The sequence below is a fragment of the Trachemys scripta genome, chromosome 1, assembly GCF_013100865.1.
Source record: "Trachemys scripta elegans isolate TJP31775 chromosome 1, CAS_Tse_1.0, whole genome shotgun sequence".
Lineage (NCBI taxonomy): Eukaryota > Metazoa > Chordata > Testudines > Emydidae > Trachemys > Trachemys scripta.
The window spans coordinates 199,181,232-199,203,588 of record NC_048298.1 but is presented as its reverse complement, the minus strand read 5'-3'; the positions used below and the strand labels follow the sequence as shown (position 1 = coordinate 199,203,588).

At 40.0% G+C, this 22,357-nt stretch overlaps 1 protein-coding gene across 1 annotated transcript in view; it reads right to left on the bottom strand.

The window, feature by feature from the left end:
* Positions 1-22,357, bottom strand: part of CFAP47 (cilia and flagella associated protein 47) — a 660,392-nt gene that overhangs the window by 428,212 nt on the left and 209,823 nt on the right. The window contains exon 36 of the mRNA XM_034754614.1: positions 427-561. Coding sequence (XP_034610505.1) covers positions 427-561 — 135 coding nt within the window. The remainder of the gene's footprint in view (positions 1-426; positions 562-22,357) is intronic.

The following is a 22,357-nucleotide window of genomic DNA, read 5'->3' as shown; positions in this document are numbered from 1 at the left end:
ATTATGCAGATCACATATTTCCAGCGGGAGAGCAGACTCTCTTCCCCCAGATCTTTCAACCGCTGTTTCTTCTAGAGTATCGTTCCCATTGGATCAGGAAAGCATTGTAACCCCACATCAGCAGCTATTCTCTAGTTCCTCTCTCTCTCTGATCCCAGAAAGCCACAACTAGACTCGTGGAGAAGCTCCTGCACTGACTGAAATCAGTGGAGGAAACAGCTGTGGAAGCCAGAACCCCAAATCTGAAGAAAACTAAAAAGGGGCCATTCTTCCTCATTCTATAATCTCTGTATTGAGTAGCAAAGGGGAACATGTGATCCATTAATACAAAAATGTGTGTTTTATGTATGTGTAATATATATTCCACATAAATGGTAAATTTTAGTGCTGGGAGTGATTCAGACCTAAATCCAAATATAACAGTACCTGTCTAACAACAGTAGCATGGAAAGCTCCAGTAAATTCAACAGTCTTCTTGGGTAAATACTGAGGGAGCCTTTCGTATAAATAGACGCAGAGCATAAGCATCATGACTGGGTTTGGATCACAGATGTCGGTGGCCTAATTTTAAACAGGAAAAAAAGATCAACGACCACCGGATATTTAGTCTAATCTCATGTGTATAATTGATAGTGATTTATTAAGATACAGAATTTGAAATGTAAAATATCTCATTAACGTGCACACTTATTTTCAAATTGCTCTTTTTAAAAAAAAAAAGTTTTGAGTTACTTGCATAACTGATATGAACAATTTCATTACCATCTTGAATATGAATCTTTTCTCAGCATAGGAAAATGTCAAGAGGATCAACGATAAAGTCTAGTAAGAAAACTCATTAACTATACAGTAACTCCTCACTTAACATCCTCCCCTTTAACATTGTTTCAAAAAGTTACGTCGCTGCTCAATTAGGGAACATGCTCATTTAAAGTTGTGCAATGCTCCCTTATAACGTCGTCTGGCTGCCTGCTCTGTCCACTGCTTGTGAGATTCTGTGGAAGAGCAGCGACTTTACAAGGGAGCATTGCACAAGTTCCTCTTCTCTGCCTCCTCCCCTCCCCCCAGTGCTTCCCCCATCGCTTAGGACTTTGGGGGGGGCGGGAAAGGAGCGGAGATGTGGCTGCTCCGGAGAGGAGGTGGAGTGGAGGTGGGAAGAGGTAGGCCTGGAGCATCCCTTGGCAAAGTCGGCACCTGTTCTTCTCCGGGTAAGCTGCCGCGGCTGTTGTGAAGGTGCTTCCTAGCGTCCTTGCCTGCAGCAGGCTGTGCCTGTGTGGGGTAAGCCAGGGGCACTTCCAAACCACAGTACTGTACAGTATATAATGCCTTTTGTCTGCCCAAAAAAATTTCCTTGGAACCTAATCCCCCACATTTACATTAAATCTTATGGGAAAATTGGATTAGTTTAACATCGTTTCACTTAAAGTTGTAGTTATGTTCCTGAAAAATACAATGTTAAGTGAGGAGTTACTGTACAATGAAATGAAGAAAGTTACTGTGCACCTTTCTTCCACAGTTTGGGGGGAAAAGCATTCATTTGACTAGAAAGGGAATAACAACAAAAATAAATAAAATTCAGTGATTAGAGAAATACATTTCTTAAGCAGTTTTCTAATAAACCAACTTTTATTTAACATTTACCTTTTAAAATTTCCTAACCAAACTCATACTAATTATTTCTACATAAACATTTTTAAAAAGTTACAAATTTCTGTAAAATTAAGATTACTACATGACAATACAATAACACCTCTCTCTTACAGAGCCCTTTACAAATGGAAGTTGCTATCAATACCCCCTCAATATATTTGTTTTGAGAAAAATATCAATTCAAATGACAAGAAATGCAGATCAAGTTAAGTCTTTATTGCTCAGATTTTAAATAGATCATTGTTTACAGAAACCTAAAACTCTTACACCATGTGTCTGCATGGACTTTTCACACCCTTCATCACATAATGAAGAAATAAAAATTCTTAGTTTATAAGACCAGAAGAGACCACTGTGATCATCTCGTCTGACCTTCTGCATAGCACAGGCCACAGAACTTCCCTGAATTAATTCCTGTTTTAAAGGCAGCCAATTTAAATATAATATCCTATCTTGATTTAAAAGTTGCCAGTGTCTAAACATCCACCACCACCAATTTGTTCTATATGTTAATTACCCTCAATGCCAAAATTTTGCACCTTGTTTCCAATCTGAATTTGTTTAGCTTCAACTTCCAACCATTTAACCATGTTATACCTTTCTCTGCCAGACTGAAGAGCATGCCATTAAACTTTTGTTCCCCCATGTAGGTACTCTCAGACTGTGAGGAAGTCATCCCTTAATGTTCTCTTTGTTAGGATAAACATACTCAGCTCCTAGAGTCTATCACTATAAGGCACATTTTCCAATCCTTTAATCATTCTCATGTCTCTTCTCTGAACCCTCTTCCATTTATCAACATCTTTCTTGAATTGTGGACACCAGAACTGACACAGCATTCTAGCGGGGGTCACACCAGAATCAAATACAGATTTAATAATATAGCCTTCCTATAACTACTTTATATTCCCATTTATACATTCAATATTCCTGTGTATGCATCCAAGGATTGCATTAGCCCTTTTGGCCACATCACTACACTGGGAGCTCATTTTCAGCTGATTACCCACCATGACCCTAGCTCTTTTTCAGAATCATTGCTTCCCATGATAGAGTCCTCCAATACTATGCAAGTGCATTTCCATGTACAACATGTGTTCATGAAAGGTATGACTACAGGGTGGGGAAAATAATATTAAAAGCAAAATAATCTTTGCTGAGGGAAAAGGCTTCCTCCTTCATACTTCGCATGTGTCAGTCGGAGGGGGCAGGGGTGTCATAGAGAGCACAGGAGAGAGAAGCTCCCTCCTCTCTGTTCTGGTGCCCAGACCCACCACAGCCCCAAGCAGCTGGGTGCAGCCATTACAAGAAAAATCCATTTAAGCCTCTGCAGTCCTTTCCTGAGCTTTACTTTTCTGTAGGGATGATGCACGCACAATCCTGTCATATGTCAGACCTGTGAAGTGATAGAGCATGCTCAGCTGCTCTGGGAGGATGGCCCAGATGCATATGTGAAGGGATGGATCATGCTCAGTTACTTTGTGGGGATGGTGCATGCGCAGTATGGTTGGCACTAGGAGATGTGAAAACTTGAGCATGTTCAGGACAAAATCCTTGGAGAATTCCGCTGCTACTCTAAGAAGTCTCTACTGTGCATGCACAAACTGCAATTTTTAAAGGCTTATAACTTGGCCACATTTGGGCAGACTTTCATGGTTATGGCAAAAGACATATCCCTGACACAAAGGCTACCCTCTATCAAATTTCAAGTCCCTGCTCCAAAGCATCGGAGCATTAGAGCTTTCCAAAGAAAAGATCACAAAAATATTTTTAACATTCAAAACCAAAATGTTTCCTTAGCCTCATTCTCAGAAACAGCTGAACAGTATTGGCTGAAATTAAAAATAAAATAATAATAAAAAAAAAGGCAGGGTGGGAATGGAAAAATTCAGCCCAAATGGTCTGGCAAAGTTATAAGCAACTGTATAAAAGGGTCTTATGGGAAGCACTGGGCAATCTTAACAATAAACCATGCTACTAGCACTATCTATAATTCAAAGTAGACCCTCCTCAGACTAACCGCAAGGACTCAGCTCACTTCTGAATCCTCTTCTCCTCCCCCCATCTGTGAAGACTTCAGGTCTCCCCTGCTCCTGACAGGTGAAAGATCCACCAGCCAAATCCAGGGTGCATCTCCTTTGGGAACTGGCCCTTTTAGTTTTTTAACCTTAACTCTGCCTCCACAATGCTGCAAGGAAGGTAAAAACCTTTCCTTGCCAATCTGTCTTGATGGGAAGAAATTCCTTCCTGATCCCAAAAACTGGCACTCAGTCAGTCAAACCCACGGCATTCTGGAAATGTAACAATAGAATTCTACAGCAGGGCGAGCGAAGCAGAGCAACAATAGTAGCAAGATGGTAAGTGGGAAGGCTTTAAATTGAGAGAGACAATCGGCTCCCCTCCTCCCCCAATTGGCCAATAGGAAACAGCTAAGACCCTCTCCTAGGTACACTCCCACATGCACTCCGAGGTGCAAGGAGGAACTAGGCTACAGGATGGGCTCTCCCCCTCCGCCTCCTCCCAGGAGTTGGTCATCCTCCTGCTGGTCTGATCAAATCTCTCCCACCCTCTGCCTGCATCCCAGAGATGGGGAAGACACAGGGGCATTCCTATGGAAAGTAAAACATTTTCCCTCAATGGTTATTGTATTTTTAATTAAATGTTATATGCTATCCAAAAGTAAAGAATATATACTGAATTTTTTAAGCAACAATAAAATCAGTCTGGATCTTACAAGAACAGCATTCTCACAAAAATTCAAATACTACAGAAAGACTATTATTTTCCTGCATAAACTTTTAAAGCCCATTTATTAAAAGAATACACCACAACGTGGAGTCATTGGCCCAGCAACTGCTTTTCCAAGTGCACAGTATGAACATTCATTACACACTGATGCCCTTCAGTGTTGAGATATTTGAGTACATCTACCCACCCCTGTACCATGGCCATCTATATTTATACTACTAGGATTTAATCTTGCAAATATTTGCTCACAAGATTAGTTCATTAAAATCAGTACTACTATTTATGCGAGTAACTGTTTTCAGGATCAGACCCTTAACTATATCACTTTGTCTGCAGAAGAGAGAACACAGATGTCAATGGCCTTATTTTATTTTAGTTGAAGTAACTCAGAAACTAGCAGATCCCCAAACAGATGTATAGGGGACCTTGAACACCCTGCATGAAGATCAAGAATTTTTCCTTCCAATGAAAGTGGAAACTGTCCTGTTTACATACACTGAACCAACAATCATCGTACTTTTGTATTACCACCTCAATTTAAGTAAGCATTTACCTTTAATTAATTGTTGTAAGGTCATAACAAGTTAGTTTCCTAGGGAAATAAATTAATGCTTACACTGTGGGATGGATTATGCCTTTTAGGCACTGCCCTGTACAGGGCAGGGGTCTTGGAAGGTATTGAGAGAGGCTGCACTGTTGCTAGAACTCCACAAAGAATTCTGACTAAGCCAAAATTCTTCCTACAGAACTCTGGCCATTGTAGAAGTGAACCACCCCACCCCCTTTAGGAAGCCTGGTGCCATCAGCTGAGAGTCATGGAGCACCACTGTTCCATAACTATATTGTGTGAGTGATTCTTGTGCATCTAATCCCTCCTTTGCCCAATTATAGTCTGAATCGGATTATACAAATCTGCCACTAGCTGAAAGTAAAATCACACTTCTATATCAGCAGTTCTCAAACTGTGGCCTGCAGAGTACTTACTAGTAGTCCTTTGAGTCCACGCTAGTAACTTTGTGCTAGCTCACTTCCTACCAAAACGTATTAAAATAAGGCAAAACACACACAATTTTCTAATATTAATTTCCCATATAAGCAATTGTTATGGGAATGATTGCATATAGAAAGAATGGAAAGTACTCTACTAGACAATCTCTCTATTAAGATGAAGTCCAAACTAAGATAATGTTTGAGATCGCTTGTTTGATATGATCACTAAACATAATGTGGGTCTAATATACCATTAGTTTCACTGTAACACTAATCTAAGACCAAAATGCAGTTAGAGTCCTTTATGTTGGGTGTTTATAGAAAGGAAAATATTCATCTACATGTGGCATGTTCCACCACCTTCATACTAAGTCTGATCTCCTTGAAAGATTCAAAACATGTGCCTTATGATTTTTCAAATGACTGAATTCTCAAATATACTCTTTTCAGATCTACAAGACAGCGTAATCGGTCATTTTTCAGATAAAGGACATTAAAGGGCACTTTTCCAATATTATCACAAAATTCTTCTGAAAGTTACTTACAACCTTGAGACAAAGAGTCTGATGCTGACAGAGAATATGCTTAGTGAACCTTAAAAAAAGTTAATAACCATGGATGGCCACTTGGTAACAGGAATTACCTGGCTTCGGCCAAGTTCCAAGAAAGACAGTAATTCAGTCAGTCCTAACTGCTTGAAGGAAAGGGGTATTTAAGTGATTCTACAGTAAAAGGAATCATTTTCCTAACAAAACTTAACTTTTTAGATATTTAAGCAAGTTCTGAATTACTCTGTTCCCAACAGATATTCTGACTATGGACTAACTCTTCAGCCCAAGGCCCATCCTGAGTGGTTTGATTGGGTACTGAGGAGAGTCTTAGTGGTATTAAAATATGCATCCGAAGAAGTGAGGTTTTTACTCACGAAAGCTTATGCCCAAATAAATCTGTTAGTCTTTAAGGTGCCACCAGACTCCTTGTTGTTTTAGTGGTATTAAAAGGTTATTCTCTCACCAAGACCCAGAAGCAGCTCTGTTCCATGACAGAAAAAGCCCTGTATACCTCTAATGTCTACCCCACTTGGGGTGGAAGAACAGAGGAATGACACAGCAGCAGATTCTCTGACCCTGCCACTGCAACTGTCACAAAGGGAATCCCTTCTCCAAGCTACTCGAAGGATGCACACACTTTGTCCAGCCTGCCCCCCAAAACCGCATCACCCGCATCCAGACTCGTCCTCTGAGAGATGTAATCATACCAGTTTTGCTGGTGAATTTGGAACCGTAAGCCAGAATAGAATGGATGAGCGACTGGAGACATTATTACAATCCTGATCTGTACATTATTCAGACAATATTTTAACTGAATGTACTATATGTCATTGTAGTTCTATTAAAGGCAGATTGTGGAGCTTAATGATGGTTATGAATGACATGAAGGTTCCATGTTCTCTATATTACGATGAAACTGCTGTCAGAAGACTTTGGTAGAAGCTTGCTCACCTGCCAGAGGTATTACAAGTGGTATTTAAGTGCATTTGTATTACAAAAAGAAAAAGAAAAATCTATGCACCAAAGCAAGCATTCATCAAACTGTGCAGCTCACCTTTTCCAGGGAATATGCAAACAAGTATTTAATAAAAACAACTTTTCTTTGGTAGGACATTTTTACTGAGAACACAGAAGAGTATTATAAAACAGTTTTGTTTTGTTTTTTGGTGAGTCCTAAATGTGTAAATGACAACAAGAAGAAAAAGTAAGTTTGCCCTGGCAATATATTTTTAAAAAATTAAATATTTTTTATTAATTTAAACAAAAATTACCTGATTTCTGATGTCTAACAGAGTAATGAATTTAAGCTCCCAGGCACTTTTGAATGTGTTGTGCAGATTTCCTTTAAGGATGAGGATTGATAGGTCACCTATAGAGGTTGTGAGAAATGTTCACCCACAGGTGATACAGTGGGTGAACTTTTATCAGTTTCCTGTGTCAGTTCATTCGAGAACATTTTTTTTTTAAACAACTAACAAAATCATCCAAAGCCCAAGATTTGGTGGTGATGGGGGACTTCAACTATCCAAATATATGTTGGGAAAATAACACAGCGGGGCACAGACTATCCAACAAATTCTTGGACTGCATTGCAGACAGCTTTATTTCAGAAGGTTGAAAAAGCTACTGGGGGGAAGCTGTTCTAGATTTGATTTTAACAAATAGGGAGGAACTCGTTGAGAATTTGAAAGTAGAAGGCAGCTTGGGTGAAAGTGATCATGAAATCACGGAGTTTGAAATTCTAAGGAAGGGTAGAAGGGAGTACAGCAAAATAGAGACAATGGATTTCAGGAAGGCAGATTTTGGTAAGCTCAGAGAGCTGATAGGTAAGGTCCCATGGAAATCAAGACTGAGGGGAAAAACAACGGAGGAGAGTTGGCAGTTTTTCAAAGGGACACTATTAAGAGCCCAAAAGCAAGCTATTCCACTGGGTAGGAAATATAGAAAATGTGGCAAAAGACCACCTTGGCTTAACCGCGAGATCTTGCATGATCTAAAAAATAAAAAGGAGTCATACAAAAAATGGAAACTAGGACAAATTACAAAGGATGAATATAGGCAAACAACACAGGAATGCAGGGACAAGATTAGAAAGGCAAAGGCACAAAATGAGCTCAAACTAGCTATGGGAATAAAGGGAAACAAGAAGACTTTTTATCAACACATTAGAAGCAAGAGGAAGACCAAAGACAGGGTAGGCCCACAGCTCAGTGAAGAGGGAGAAAACAGTAACAGGAAACTTGGAAATGGCAGAGATGCTTAATGACTTCTTTGTTTCGGTTTTCACCGAGAAGTCTGAAGGAATGCCTAACATAGTGAATGTTAATGAGAAGGGGGTAGGTTTAGCAGATAAAATAAAAAAAGAACAAGTTAAAAATCACTTAGAAAAGTTAGATGCCTGCAAGTCACCAGGGCCTGATGAAATGCATCCTAGAATACTCAAGGAGCTAATAGAGGAGGTATCTGAGCCTCTAGCTAGTATCTTTGGAAAATCATGGGAGACGGGAGAGATTCCAGAAGACTGGAAAAGGGCAAATATAGTGCCCATCTATAAAAAGGGAAATAAAAACAACCCAGGAAACTACAGACCGGTTAGTTTAACTTCTGTGCCAGGGAAGATAATGGAGCAAGTAATTAAGGAAATCATCTGCAAACACTTGGAAGGTGGTAAGGTGATAGGGAATAGCCAGCATGGATTTGTAAAGAACAAATCATGTCAAACCAATCTGATAGCTTTCTTTGATAGGATAACGAGTCTTGTGGATAAAGGAGAAGCTGTGGATGTGATATACCTAGACTTTAGTAAGGCATTTGATACGGTCTCGCATGATATTCTTATCATCGATAAACTAGGCAAATACAATTTAGATGGGGTTACTATAAGGTGGGTGCATAACTGGCTGGATAACCATACTCAGAGAGTTGTTATTAATGGTTCCCAATCCTGCTGGAAAGGCATAACAAGTGGGGTTCTGCAGGGGTCTGTTTTGGGACCGGCTCTGTTCAATATGTTCATTAATGACTTAGATATTGGCATAGAAAGTACGGTTATTAAGTTTGCAGATGATACCAAACTGGGAGGGATTGCAACTGCTTTGGAGGACAGGGTCATAATTCAAAATGATCTGGACAAATTAGAGAAATGCTCTGAAGTAAACAGGATGAAGTTTAACAAAGACAAATGCAAAGTGCTCCACTTAGGAAGAACAATCAGTTTCACACATACAGAATGGGAAGAGACTGTCTAGGAAGGAGTATGGCAGAAAGGGATCTAGGGGTTATAGTTGACCACAAGCTAAATAGGAGTCAGTGTGATGCTGTTGCAAAAAAAAAAAGCAAACATGATTCTGGGATGTATTAACAGGTGCGTTGTGAGCAAGACACGAGAAGTCATTCTTCCGCTCTACTCTGCGCTGGTTAGGCCTCAACTGGAGTATTGTGTCCAGTTCTGGGCACCGCATTTCAAGAAAGATGTGGAGAAATTGGAGAGGATCCAGAGAAGAGCAACAAGAATGATTAAAGGTCTTGAGAACATGACCTGTGAAGGAAGGCTGTAAGAATTGGGTTTGTTTAGTTTGGAAAAGAGAAGACTGAGAGGGGACATGATAGCAGTTTTCAGGTATCTAAAAGGGTGTCATAAGGAGGAGGGAGATGCTAACTTGGCTCCCAGTTATTTAAAAATAGAAATAAACAACATTCCACATAGGTCTTAAAAATGAATATGAGCTAGAAGAGTCCTTTCATTTGTTTACCAGAAGGGTTTATTTTGTTTTGTTTTTTGGCACCATGACATTCATATATTTTACCAGTTAATTACAAAAGTACAAAGATCCTTAAGCTAGATCTAGTTTTTGCAATGGAACTAAATTTTCCTCACTTAGGAACACCCTTGGGCCTTGGTCAGCCCAGTGAAATTTTTAATCAGGAAGACCCACATAGTGTGGTTGCTTAATATACAGGCAAAAGTATTTGAATTGATCCTTAAAAGAGCCACGTATATTTCAGGAGACTGAAAATGACCACTGAGCTTTGAACAGCTGTACTCCAGAAAATGAAAAAGCAGAGAAGAATGGAGCATAGATGGATATATTTTGAGAAAGTTTTAGGCAAACCATCACGTTATAGTGCAAAGATACATTGTTCTTGACAATAGCCAAACTGATTTCTTCAAGTTAGCAAGGTGTTTGGTTCATACTGAACTGTCTTCTGATTCAGATCCACCATAGGGATAAATGATGATTGATTTTCATTTCCTTTTGCTAAAAAAAAACAAACAAACAAAAAAACCCCGAAAACCACACACAGTAGTACTCAAACTCCATTCCACCATTAAAATAAATATCAAAGTGCATCACTCTGTACCCACATTGATTTTGACAGCTTGTGCACAGTTTTACACATTGAGTTTTATTCCACTAGCATTAATGTTGAATTTCATCCAAAGTGCCAGGCCAACTCTAAAATAAAATTTGGGACTCATTACAATTAAATAACTAGCTGAATAGGGAAACTGAGGTTTTTAGCAATGGTTGGAAGTAACTTTTCATATCTGTGAAATATTTACAAGTTTTGATCCTTTTTCACCACAGACTGAGATCAATGAGGTGATTCACACGTTCTTGATAGGTAGGCTTGATTCTAATGATACATTTTTAAGACTGGAAACTATTGTTAGCAGGTCATGGTAATATGGTTGCATTCTTTTTATTTTCTTTTATCTACTCTGTATTCATCACTAGCTGGAGATCTCATTTGTTTTTTATATTGTTATTCTAACTTCTGTTATGATGTCCAAAGACCTTTGGGCATGAAATAAAAATTACTATACATTATTAATTCTGATAAACTGCATTGTATCATAATGTTCCACAGGACTAAATTTTGCAGCATCTATAGTGTCTATATTATTTTTACTACAAACCGTAAACCCTGAGTCTAATCATGAAGGAATTAGTTGAACCATTAAAGAACAAAAGCTCTTTAAATATTTTAAAAATGAAAATAAAAGTTTCTCACCAAAATGAGTTTCATAGCTACCTAACTTTGCCAATACCTGAATGTTTTCCAGCAAATTAATCATGAGAATTCATAAAACTTCCAGTGGAACAGGATAAATGAAAAAGAGAAGCTCCGAGTAGCTGTCCTGTCAAAACCTTGCTTCCTGATGTAAAGCTATTTACATTATTATATAAACATTATTTACTATATTGCTTTAATATGTTTACCTCTAGATAAACCAATTCTATCATTGACTATAATGATTATATGGTAAGAATTGTACACTAAAAATATAATATTGCTATTTTGCATAGCTTGTATCTGGTATGAATGCTATATTATCCTCTTCCATATTAAAATAAATAAAATATAAAATGAATCAGGATTATTGAAACTTTTGTCCAGAGAAACAGAGTTTGATTAATTTTCACTCCTGCCATAAAGTTGAAGTCACTTATATCTACAGATATGTTCCTCTCTTCCCCAATCAATACTCCCCAAAGCTACAATAAATGTTTCTGGCAGGTTTCTTAGAAGAAATAGAGGAATGTATTTTAAATAATTTCAGAAACATCCATTTTATGTTAGCAGAAACAGAAAACTCTAGCAAATGAGTAGTTCTACGTTTTATAACCGCCTCAAAACAATTGAGATAATTTCTTACCATTGGAAGATAATAAGCCTAACGTAGTCACCTCTGAAAAGCAACTCCATGGGCAAGATTTATTTCCCTGTGGATTCTTACTTTCAACCTTGAAATCAAACTGAAATTTCTTTCTAATTATAAGGAATTTGTGGTAACTGTGGTTACTCAACTTGCTAAATATTAATGAAAGAAAGTTTGAGTTAAAGAATTACATTTACTAGTTACTTTGGCAAAAGCAAGAACATATTTAAAGCTTAGGAATGAAATAATTCATATTTCCATTTCTAAAATGTTTTCCTTCTCATACTGTCTTTAATATTGGAATCTATGGCAAGAACGATGTGAAGATTTTTTCCTGCCAATGTCTCAATTGTCCTAAGGATGGGCCAATCTTCCTAGTGACACAGGCTGCACGTGTACTTGTACGGCACCTCCGCAAATCACGTACAGGAATAACATGGCATCCTCCATGCAGCATGACCTTACATGTCTGGTGTCCATGCAAGATCACGCCATACAGAAGACATCATATGGTAGAGCGGTCTTCTGTGCGGGTGGATGCAATGTAGCTCCTCCACTTATGCAAAAACCCAGCCTTTTTTGAAGCTATATTCTCAGAAGAAACCCATTGTCTACAAATTACCTATTCCCAGATCAAAGACTCTAGCTGTATGAAGGAGGGACCAAAACTTTTCATGAATGTGCTTGTTCTGAGCCAAGAAGGTTATGAATTGGTAACCACAGAACAAACCCTTGCTAGGGTTTGAAGGACTGTTCACGTGCCAGAGCTCTTCTTAGAGTGGCGTGATCTCTGGTAAGCTTATTAGCATGCATGTAGGTTATTTTTTTTAAAATGTGTTTTCTCTGTAATGTTATTACCTTAAGAATAAATGTGCTTACTTAGAAGGAGCGGTGTGGTAACTTAACTGTGGGCAATTACATGGTTGATAGACTCTGAGAATACAAACCAGGCCTGCTTAGGCAGTATGTCTTGCTTGGGAATTCATATGGAAAGACTGCTGTCATATGATATGACTACATAATCTGATTTTTCCACAATACAGAACAGAAATATTTATTGAACATGTCTGCCTTTTCTGCATTGTTATTCCTAGTATATTTTTAAAACACCTTATTGTCCTTAACACTGCTGGCTACAGATTTTTTCTTGTGTTCTTTTGCTTCCCTTATCAATTTTCTATATTTTCTAACTTCTGATTTATATTCATTACTATCAACTTTGCCTTTCTTCCATTTGTTATATATTTTTATAGCTGTCTCCACTTCCCCACGAACCCTGGTCTTTTTTTAACCCATGTGGCCTACTGTCTTTGGCGGAAAAAAATTTGGTTGCTTTTCTGTTTCCATGCAAGTAAAAAGTACCAGGTTTTTTCTTAGAGACATTAAGTTCCTTTTTTATACTCACAGTCAGTCACTTTCTTTCACGATATTCCATAGGACACCAAAGGCTAATTCTAGTTGAGTTTAAAACTAAAGACGACTAGATAGAGGAAGGGGCTGTGGGGAACTTTGTGTTTCAATAGGCCTCCGCATTTCAGTGAACATCACTGAAGACAAACTCATTGCTAATGTACTTTTATCTAAGGCTCTGATTTATCAAGATCATAGATCAAAGGGAATAGTTGTTGCATACACATTGAGAAGGATGCCTGGGAACACTCAACTTTTCAAAACCAAGCACAGAGAGCTATTACTTGAAATTGCCCCAGTTTAGCATAGACAGTAGTATACAGAAAGACATCTTCTGGTCTAGCAAAGAGAAAGCAAGGTGCTCTTTTGTACTCTTCTATATTTTGCTTATATATGTCAGATATGGCAAGAACGCAAACTATGTTAGATAGCTGTTTCAGCCAAATCTAAGAAGGATTTTAATTTAAATGTCTCTTAATTGGTAGACAAAAGTTTCAATGTGCATATCTAGAATATACCTTAGATATTAATAATCTATCCAAGGATTTTGAAAGAACTCCTTAAAGTTGGTTTTGTCAAGAAATGCAGTTAAGAGTGCCTTCCCAGAGGGAAATATTGGGAAAATGAAGACCAAGCAGCATAGATAATCAGTAGAGATGACTAGGGTAAAAGAATAGATGGCATGTTAAATGAGGTCCCAGAAAAAGAATCTGATATCCTATAATTACTTAGGAGTTCAGATGAGTTCGTTCAGTTATTTCTCTGGTGGCCAATAAATTAACCTGTGGACTGTCTCAATAAACCCCGATATTCTGAAGATTTATACAATTTGACTGTACCATGTTCCATTTCTGCCTTTCTCCATCATTATTGACACCATCTTCAACCTTCCCTAATTCAGGCTCATACCTTTGGGATCATCTTTGACTCCTCCCTTTTTTCTTCTTTCCTTATGCAGCCAGCTAATCACCAAGTCTTACTGCATCTTACTCTGCAACAAAAGAAAACTCTATCCCTTCCTATCTTTAAGAATGGACAAAGCCCTTGTCCATAGTTATCTCTGGCACTGCTTACTAGAGTATCTTCTATGGACAGACAGCCCAGCGCACTTTGGAGTTCCTTGAGTGGGTTCCTCTTGCCACTGTTCCTTCTCCCCTAGCTATTTAGAAGGGGGAAACTAAATCTGACCAGCACTTCCAATTTCCCCATTTTAACATCATCCTCTGGGTCTCCAATCTTGCGCTATCCATGTTTGTTTTTTCAACTGCAAGCTCTTCTGAGCAGGGAGTGCTGGAATTCAAATTATAGTAATAAAATACAGGAAAATAAAACAAATCTAAAAAACCCCAAGTCTTCCAATAACGCTCCAGGGTGTTACTTTCACTTATGATAAGGCAAGTGAAACACAGAAGGATTTTTTTCTTCCACAAATAATCCATCTTGACTGAATAAGTCTCAATCTCAGCCAAAAAGGGGATATTTTTTAAAAGGCTTTGAACTCTCCAACATATGAATCATTTAAACTTACAGTTGGAGGCTGTATGTCTTCAGTCAGTTGAACTTCTTAGTAATTACAGAATCTTAGATACTATCCCCAGAAACTGATTGAAAATGTCATCCATTCCAGATCTAATAAATGTTACAGCTTGCACTGTCACCACCATCCTCATCAAATAATACAAGACTGCCATGAAGTTCGTAAGAGGTAATAGCTTGATATAGTGAAGCAGCCTGTTGATACTGCTGGAATGCCTTAACCTATAGAATTTATGAGACAAGAGTATTCCAGTAATAAACCAAGTTAGGATAGTTCAGCAAGATCATTCATGTATTTCACTGTAAACTGCTATTACCAAAGGACAAGGATTCATGGAGAATATTTACAGTATTTTTAGAGAAAGACATATGATGAATCCCAATAAATCTCTTTAAAATATGTACTCCCTATATCCTGTCAATTTTGAATTTTCCTAAGTGTATTTATTTTTAGGAGCCTAGTGTAGTGGTTAAAGCGCAGGACTTGGAGACCTGGGTTCTGTTCTCAGCTCTGCCACTACCTGGTCATGTAACCTTGAGCAAGTTATTTAACCCCTGTGCATTAAGCTTTTTTATCCATACTACAGAATTAACACTAACACCTCCCATGGTGTTGTAAACTTTAACTGTACTCTGGCACTAGAACCTTTGGGGTTTCTGAAGAATTTGATGTAGCTTTCACATCAAGCAAGAATCTGATTTTTAGTGACAAAGAAAATTTGCAATTTCATCACCAAAACATGTGACATATCTGCCTTGCTCCTGCCTGACTTGACCTAGTAATACCTCTGTGTCAGACTCTGAATTCTCAACTACAGCTGTGTTTTACCTTCAATTTAATCACATAGGCTTTTGGAACATTACTTTGTTATACATACAGTTTACAGACTCCGGGAATCCACAAGTCAATACATATTTACAACACAAAAACACATTTCTCAGAATAGGTCTTCAAATATAATACACAAATACTCACATTTTTAACCTTGAAGTTTTAGGGGGGGGTGTGAAATAAAAATTATGCCTGTTGCTGTTAGTCTGGGACTCATATACAACTGTTTAGGACCATAATTGAAACACTTCCTTCATCTCCAGTTCTTCAATTTCAGCTCATAGTGATCTGATTGAAAGCAATGCAGTACTGCTCCAGAGTGAGAAACTTTGTCTGCTCAGTCACTACTACTCACCCATATCCCAAACAAAAATACAAACTGACTCTTAACTCCCATTCCTTGGAAAGTTAAGTAAATTGAATTTCCTTCAGTAGCTTCACAACCACATCATACTAAGTGGTGCTGTAGAAGTGCTTAGTATCATTATTACATTTTGCTGAAAAGGAATTATCACCACTAATACCAGGCACAATGCAAGGATGCTGTACAACTAATCACCCAAAAATACAGACACATTCCTTTTTGGGAAAGTTGGCAAGGGCACTTGTGCACAACCAGTGGGGGCTCCATATTGGGAAACTAGCAGTAGCCAAATGGATGCTGATTCCTATAGTGGGGTTAGGGTTACAAATCAGGGAATTTTAAGCATGCAGGTGTTGAATCCCTCTCACGCTTGGAATATATGGGTTGGAGCCATAGAGAAGGATGCATCGGGGCTCAGATGGAGTGGATAGTGCCACTGAAGCTGGCAGTTAGTCTCCTTCAGGTGGGGAAAGACAGACTCATACAATGGCATCTTCCCCACCGGCGTGCACCTTCTCAACGCCACTAAAGGGAAAATATTGGTAGAATATATAGAAACATTCTCAAAATTGCAGAGGGAGGCTGTGATGGAAGGTAAGGCAAAGAGAAACGAGATGGACACTGCAAACTTCAAGGGTCCTAGGATTTCTTGGACCTGGGAAAACTGGCAAGCTGTTTTTTTGATATATGCATGTGTGTTGTCTGCCAAATAGTGTTGCTCCAGTGTAAGGACATAATTTGGCAGGCATAGAATACATTTGGTGCATGGCATGGACCTATTATGATGAGGAATTTAGATTACAGGTGGCAACATGTCCAGGAATGAGGTGGCATCAGGCAAATAATGACCTCTGGTGAGTGGCAGGGGACCTCGAGATTGGGCATTGCCATGCTTACATATGGATAGCAGTTTATTGGTTCTGTGGTAACTTAACCAGAGGCCCGATGCTCGCAGTAAGGTATGCTGGGCCTTCAATGGAGACACACATTTCTGGAACTTCTACAAATATAAATATGCACATGAGAAGTGCACTGGCATCCGCAGGGCACACAATTACCTTGCCCCATCAGGGAAAGTCCCAATCCAGTATGAAAAGAGGGTTATTCACGGTGCTTCCCTATCATTAGACAGTGGACCAAGTAGCAGGGGCGTGGGACAGATTTATCCCTCGCTATGTTCAAGATCTTTCAGGTACTCCTTTGGGATCACCCTCATCAGATAGAGGGGGCATATTTAGGGGAAGTGTTTATATTAGGATTCAGGACACTATATGAAGGAATTAGAATTCTCATGAAAGCTCTTAATAAAAGTCTATTGAAGGTTTGAGTCGTATAGCAAGGAGACAAATGGCACAAGAAATAAATCATTAACAAAATTATAGGACATGCTTGACTATGTCCAACCTGTGAGTCTCTCTTTTTGGGTTGGCACCCAAAAGACACACAGGGAATATTGCTCAATCCACCAACTGTTTATGATAGAGAAGTTCATCAAGTGATGTGACAGGCCCAGAACTTTGTTCAGTACAGCACTCTCCTTTTGACACTGCTGTGAACATTGTGAGGGCTTGAGGCTCCAGAGCAACATTAGTGAAATGAGTCTAAGTAGGAATTTTGGCTGCTACCACTATATCCTCAGGGATTTTTTTCCTTCTTAAGGTCAATTTCATTTTGACAAGGCCATGCCAATGGGACACTCAATGTCATGTTCAGCATTTAAAAAGTTCAGCATGGTGATGGACTGGGCTTTGGTACAGGAATCAGGCTTACAAAAGGTGATACACATTACCCTGACCTGGGATTACTCCTGACAGAAGAAAAACAGAGGGTTCTACACCAAACTGATCTATTTAGGAATAGAGTTAGATACAGTGGCTGGTATCTCCAGACTCCCTGCAAGTAAACTTGGTCATCTTAATTTTGCATGCTGAGTCATGGCAAAATTAAGATGAACAATAATAGCCTGCAGTTTGTGCAAAGTCTCCTTCTTGGCTGTGCTGGCCCTCTCGATCAATCCCATAAGTTCAGCATGCTTAGCGATAACAAGGCCAAATCATTTTATAAGAGTGAAGAAAGAAATGAAGGAGGATTCGTGGGCATGGCATCATTTCCTAACTCACTTTAATGGAGCTTATTTTTGGAGACAGGATTCATTGCTAAAGGCAGTCTTCAAAGTTCAGTCAGATGCACTGGGTTTGGGGATTTTCACCATCACAGGTGGTCCACTTACTGGATACAAAGGGGGATAGTTAATGACATCACATTCCTGAATTTCCCCCCTTATTTTCAGTGATATTTGGGGGGATGGAGTTTGTGAACTGAAAAAAAAAAAAAAAAAGAGTGAGATCTAGAGTGACAACCTGGCAATGATACATGTTATTAATAGCCAGCCCTGCAAATCACTCAGGGTTATGAGGTCAGTTAGGACATTTTCATTGCAGTGTTTTAATTTATATAATCTATTTTGCTGCTAAAAGTATCCCTGGGATTTATAACGGCATAGTGAATGCTTTGTCTCTATTACAGAGGGAGAGATTTCAAAACTTGGCACCAAGTGCCAACAAGGAACCCAAACAAATACTGCAACCTCTTTGGAACTTTGCCTCATGACTTCTCTTGGATTAGTGTAGCAATTAGTAGCACCACGAACATTTAGGGCTAACGCTTCATGTTTTATAGAATTTACTTAAGTTCAGGCTAGGATGGGCATGTGTAAGATTTGGTCAATTCCTGAAGACCACATCAGTGTGTGGTGTCACTGGTACAGTATCGGCTGGCACCATCATCAGCCATCTCCAGTCATTTATCAGGCCCCATATTTTGTAGCAAACTGTCATGTTATCCAGATCTTTGAGGTGGGTTTTTAATTAGGAGGCTATTAAATGGGTGGTCACAATCCTCAAATCCCAGGTAAGATCCCCAATGATCCATCACTATTCAGATTCTTCGGAAACTGGAGGGAGTTCTTCACTGGCAACCTTGATGTGGCCAGGAGGCATCTTTGTTCAAGGAAGTATTCCCATTGGCATTTTTGGAGCATTCAAAGTCAGCGATTTGGTGCCTGGGTCAGCAATGGATACTTCAAACAGGGATTTGGAGTTTAGGGACTTACAGCTTGGGTGAGCAAACCAATCATCTTGACCCCGAGAATGCCAAAGACAGATCAGGGATGGCAAGGTGAGTCCATAGTACTGCATGAGCGTGGGGAGGCAGGGACATGCCCATTGGTACCTTGAAGAACGTATATATGGCTGAGGCTGGCTGGTGTTGGACACTCTTTCTTCATGTTGACAGGAACTACCTCAAAAATTCCAGTTTTTTTGCAGTCTTTAAAAAAGGACTTATATTGCTAGGCTTCCCTTCTAGCAAATTTGGATCCCACTCTTTCATAACATTCCTTTCGGGATTTAGGTGGTGACATCTGCAGCACAACTAGGAATGGGGGCTCAAGGGACACAGGCAATTGTTTGATGGCATTTGAATGAATACAGGATATATGGGAGGCCCCTGGTTGAAACTAGAGACCAACTGTGTCAATGTGTCAATTTTTTGTTCTTTTTGACAATTTTCAGGAGCAAGGCAACAGGGAATAAGAGCAAGTATTTGGATCTATGGGCACAGTATTATGTATTGGGCCCATAGGCAGGCAACCAGTTTTGCTGGTAGTTCACAGCAAGGCTTCAGGGTGAGGTGATTCTGAGTTGACAAGGAAGGGGGCATGCTAGGGGAATGGCAGATGTTCCTCTTACACTCTTTGGCAGCCAGGAAGCAGCCATCTGAAAGGATTAACATACACCTGGGTGAAAATAATTTGAAATTTCCTCAAGCGGTTGACTTAACCATTACGGCATGGAGATTTAAAGCAGGTCCCAGGGGCAACTGGAAATTGGTCTGAAATGTTGCAGTGAGGAGCCACTGGGCGTCCCCAGGTTGACAAGATCAGAAGGTGCATGATTCAGGAGGTGGTTAAATTTGCATGCTAGTTGGGTGGATCGGTGATTACCCACCAAAAATTACCATATTCAGGGAAGATGAGGCACACCTCCCTGACCAGGGAGCATATATATTTTTGCCTGATATCAGGAAGGGAATTGTTAACCATCTGGGAATCCAGCTGGGCAGCCAAGACGGCCAAGTTAATAGCTGGCATCTCTTGCTGGCAGGTATACAATGCAGGTATTCATTTGATGGGGTTCTGGTTTCCTGGTAAATTGTAACTTGCAGCGGATTTAGGGAAAGGCATTCCCTAAAGAACCTGGGAATGGGGCTGGGGCTCCTGATGTCAGGTACAGCTAGGAGACAACCCCCTTTCCGCAACCCCTTAACCTTGTTATGGGGAGAGGGCAGTGGGGTCCCAGCAATGGGGTGTGACAGGCTATGGAAAGGTGGGGGCTGACAGCAGCCCTCCACAAGATTGAACAGATTACAGAAGAAAAGATGATCTGCACTATACCAATTATTGCCATATAGTTTCCGGATGAGTTAATAAAGTTGTAAGCTAGTTAAAACACATCCCTGGTGTCTTGTCTGGTCTTTCCATGTGTTCAGGACAATGAACTTGAATGCTTAGTGGGGAGGAGAAAGGAAATGCAAACTTCACTCAGTAAAGCAAGAATTAAGAATTTTTTCAAAAATGTAATCAGAACAGGTCCCCAAATCCAAAATATCTTTTAAATTGTATATGGGGTTGCAATATTTGAAATGTGAAAAGAGCAAATGTTGCTGTGGTGAATTTCACATTTCACATCAGAGATATGCTATATGAAATCAATTATAAAACTAATACCCCACCACCAAAAGGTACAAATACAGTATTTTCCCCAAATTTTAGCTAGCTGCAGCCCATGATTATGGACCTATTTAGGCTCTTTTAAAAAACAAACAAACTGACAATAGGAAGTTAATGTTGGTAAAGTCACTTGTTTCACAAGATGTATGCAGTCTCAAACCATAGGATGGGGAAGTCTTAGGAATAAGTCCTGGATCCAAAAGTATCATAGTCCAAAGTTGTATGTGTGCATGCAAGCATGCATATACACAGACACACAGCACAAGCAGGAGAGCGCAAGAGGGGAGGACTCCTGTCTCATGCTGAGAAAGAGGGACGATCATTGAGTTATCTTAAGTGCCTATACACAAATGCAAGAAGCCTGGGAAACAAGCAGGGAGAACTGGAAGTCCTGGCACAGTCAGGGAACTATGATGTGATTGGAATAACAGAAACTTGGTGGGATAACTCACATGACTGGAGTACTGTCATGGATGGATATAAACTGTTCAGGAAGGACAGGCAGGGCAGAAAAGGTGGGGGAGTTGCGTTGTATGTAAGAGAGGAGTATGACTGCTCAGAGCTCCGGTATGATACTGCAGAAAAACCTGAGAGTCTCTGGATAAAGTTGAGAAGTGTGAGCAACAAGGGTGATGTCGTGGTTGGAGTCTGCTATAGACCACCAGACCAGGGGGATGAGGTGGACGAGGCTTTCTTCTGGCAACTAGCAGAAGTTGCTAGATCACAGGCCCTGGTTCTCATGGGAGACTTTAATCACCCTGATATCTGCTGGGAGAGCAATACAGCGGTGCACAGGCAATCCAGGAAATTTTTGGAAAGCGTAGGGGACAATTTCCTGGTGCAAGTGCTGGAGGAACCAACTAGGGGCAAAGATTTTCTTGACCTGCTGCTCACAAACAGGGAAGAACTAGTAGGGGAAGCAAAAGTGGATGGGAACCTGGGAGGCAGTGACCATGAGATGGTCGAGTTCAGGATCCTGACACAAGGAAGAAAGGAGAGCAGCAGAATATGGACCCTGGACTTCAGAAAAGCAGACTTTGACTCCCTCAGGGAACAGATGGGCAGGATCCCCTGGGAGAATAACATGAAGGGCAAAGGGGTCCAGGAGAGCTGGCTGTATTTTAAAGAATCCTTATTGAGGTTGCAGGAACAAACCATCCCGATGTGTAGAAAGAATAGTAAATATGGCAGGCGACCAGCTTGGCTAAACAGTGAAATCCTTGCTGATCTTAAATGCAAAAAAGAGGCTTATAAGAAGTGGAAGATTGGACAAATGACCAGGGAGGAGTATAAAAATATTGCTCAGGCGTGCAGGAGTGAAATCAGGAAGGCCAAATCACACTTGGAGTTGCAGTTAGCAAGAGATGTTAAGAGTAACAAGAAGGGTTTCTTCAGGTATGTTAGCAACAAGAAGAAAATCAAGGAAAGTGTGGGCCCCTTACTGAATGAGGGAGGCAACCTAGTGACCGACGATGTGGAAAAAGCTAATGTACTCAATGATTTTTTTGCCTCTGTCTTCACGCACAAGGTCAGCTCCCAGATTGCTGCACTGGGCAGTACAGCATGGGGAGAAGGTGACCAGCCCTCTGTGGAGAAAGAAGTGGTTCGGGACTATTTAGAAAAACTGGACGTGCACAAGTCCATGGGGCCGGATGCGCTGCATCCGAGGGTGCTAAAGGAGTTGGCGGGTGAGATTGCAGAGCCATTAGCCATTATTTTTGAAAACTCATGGCGATCGGGGGAGGTCCCAGATGACTGGAAAAAGGCTAATGTAGTGCCCATCTTTAAAAAAGGGAAGAAGGAGGATCCGGGGAACTACAGG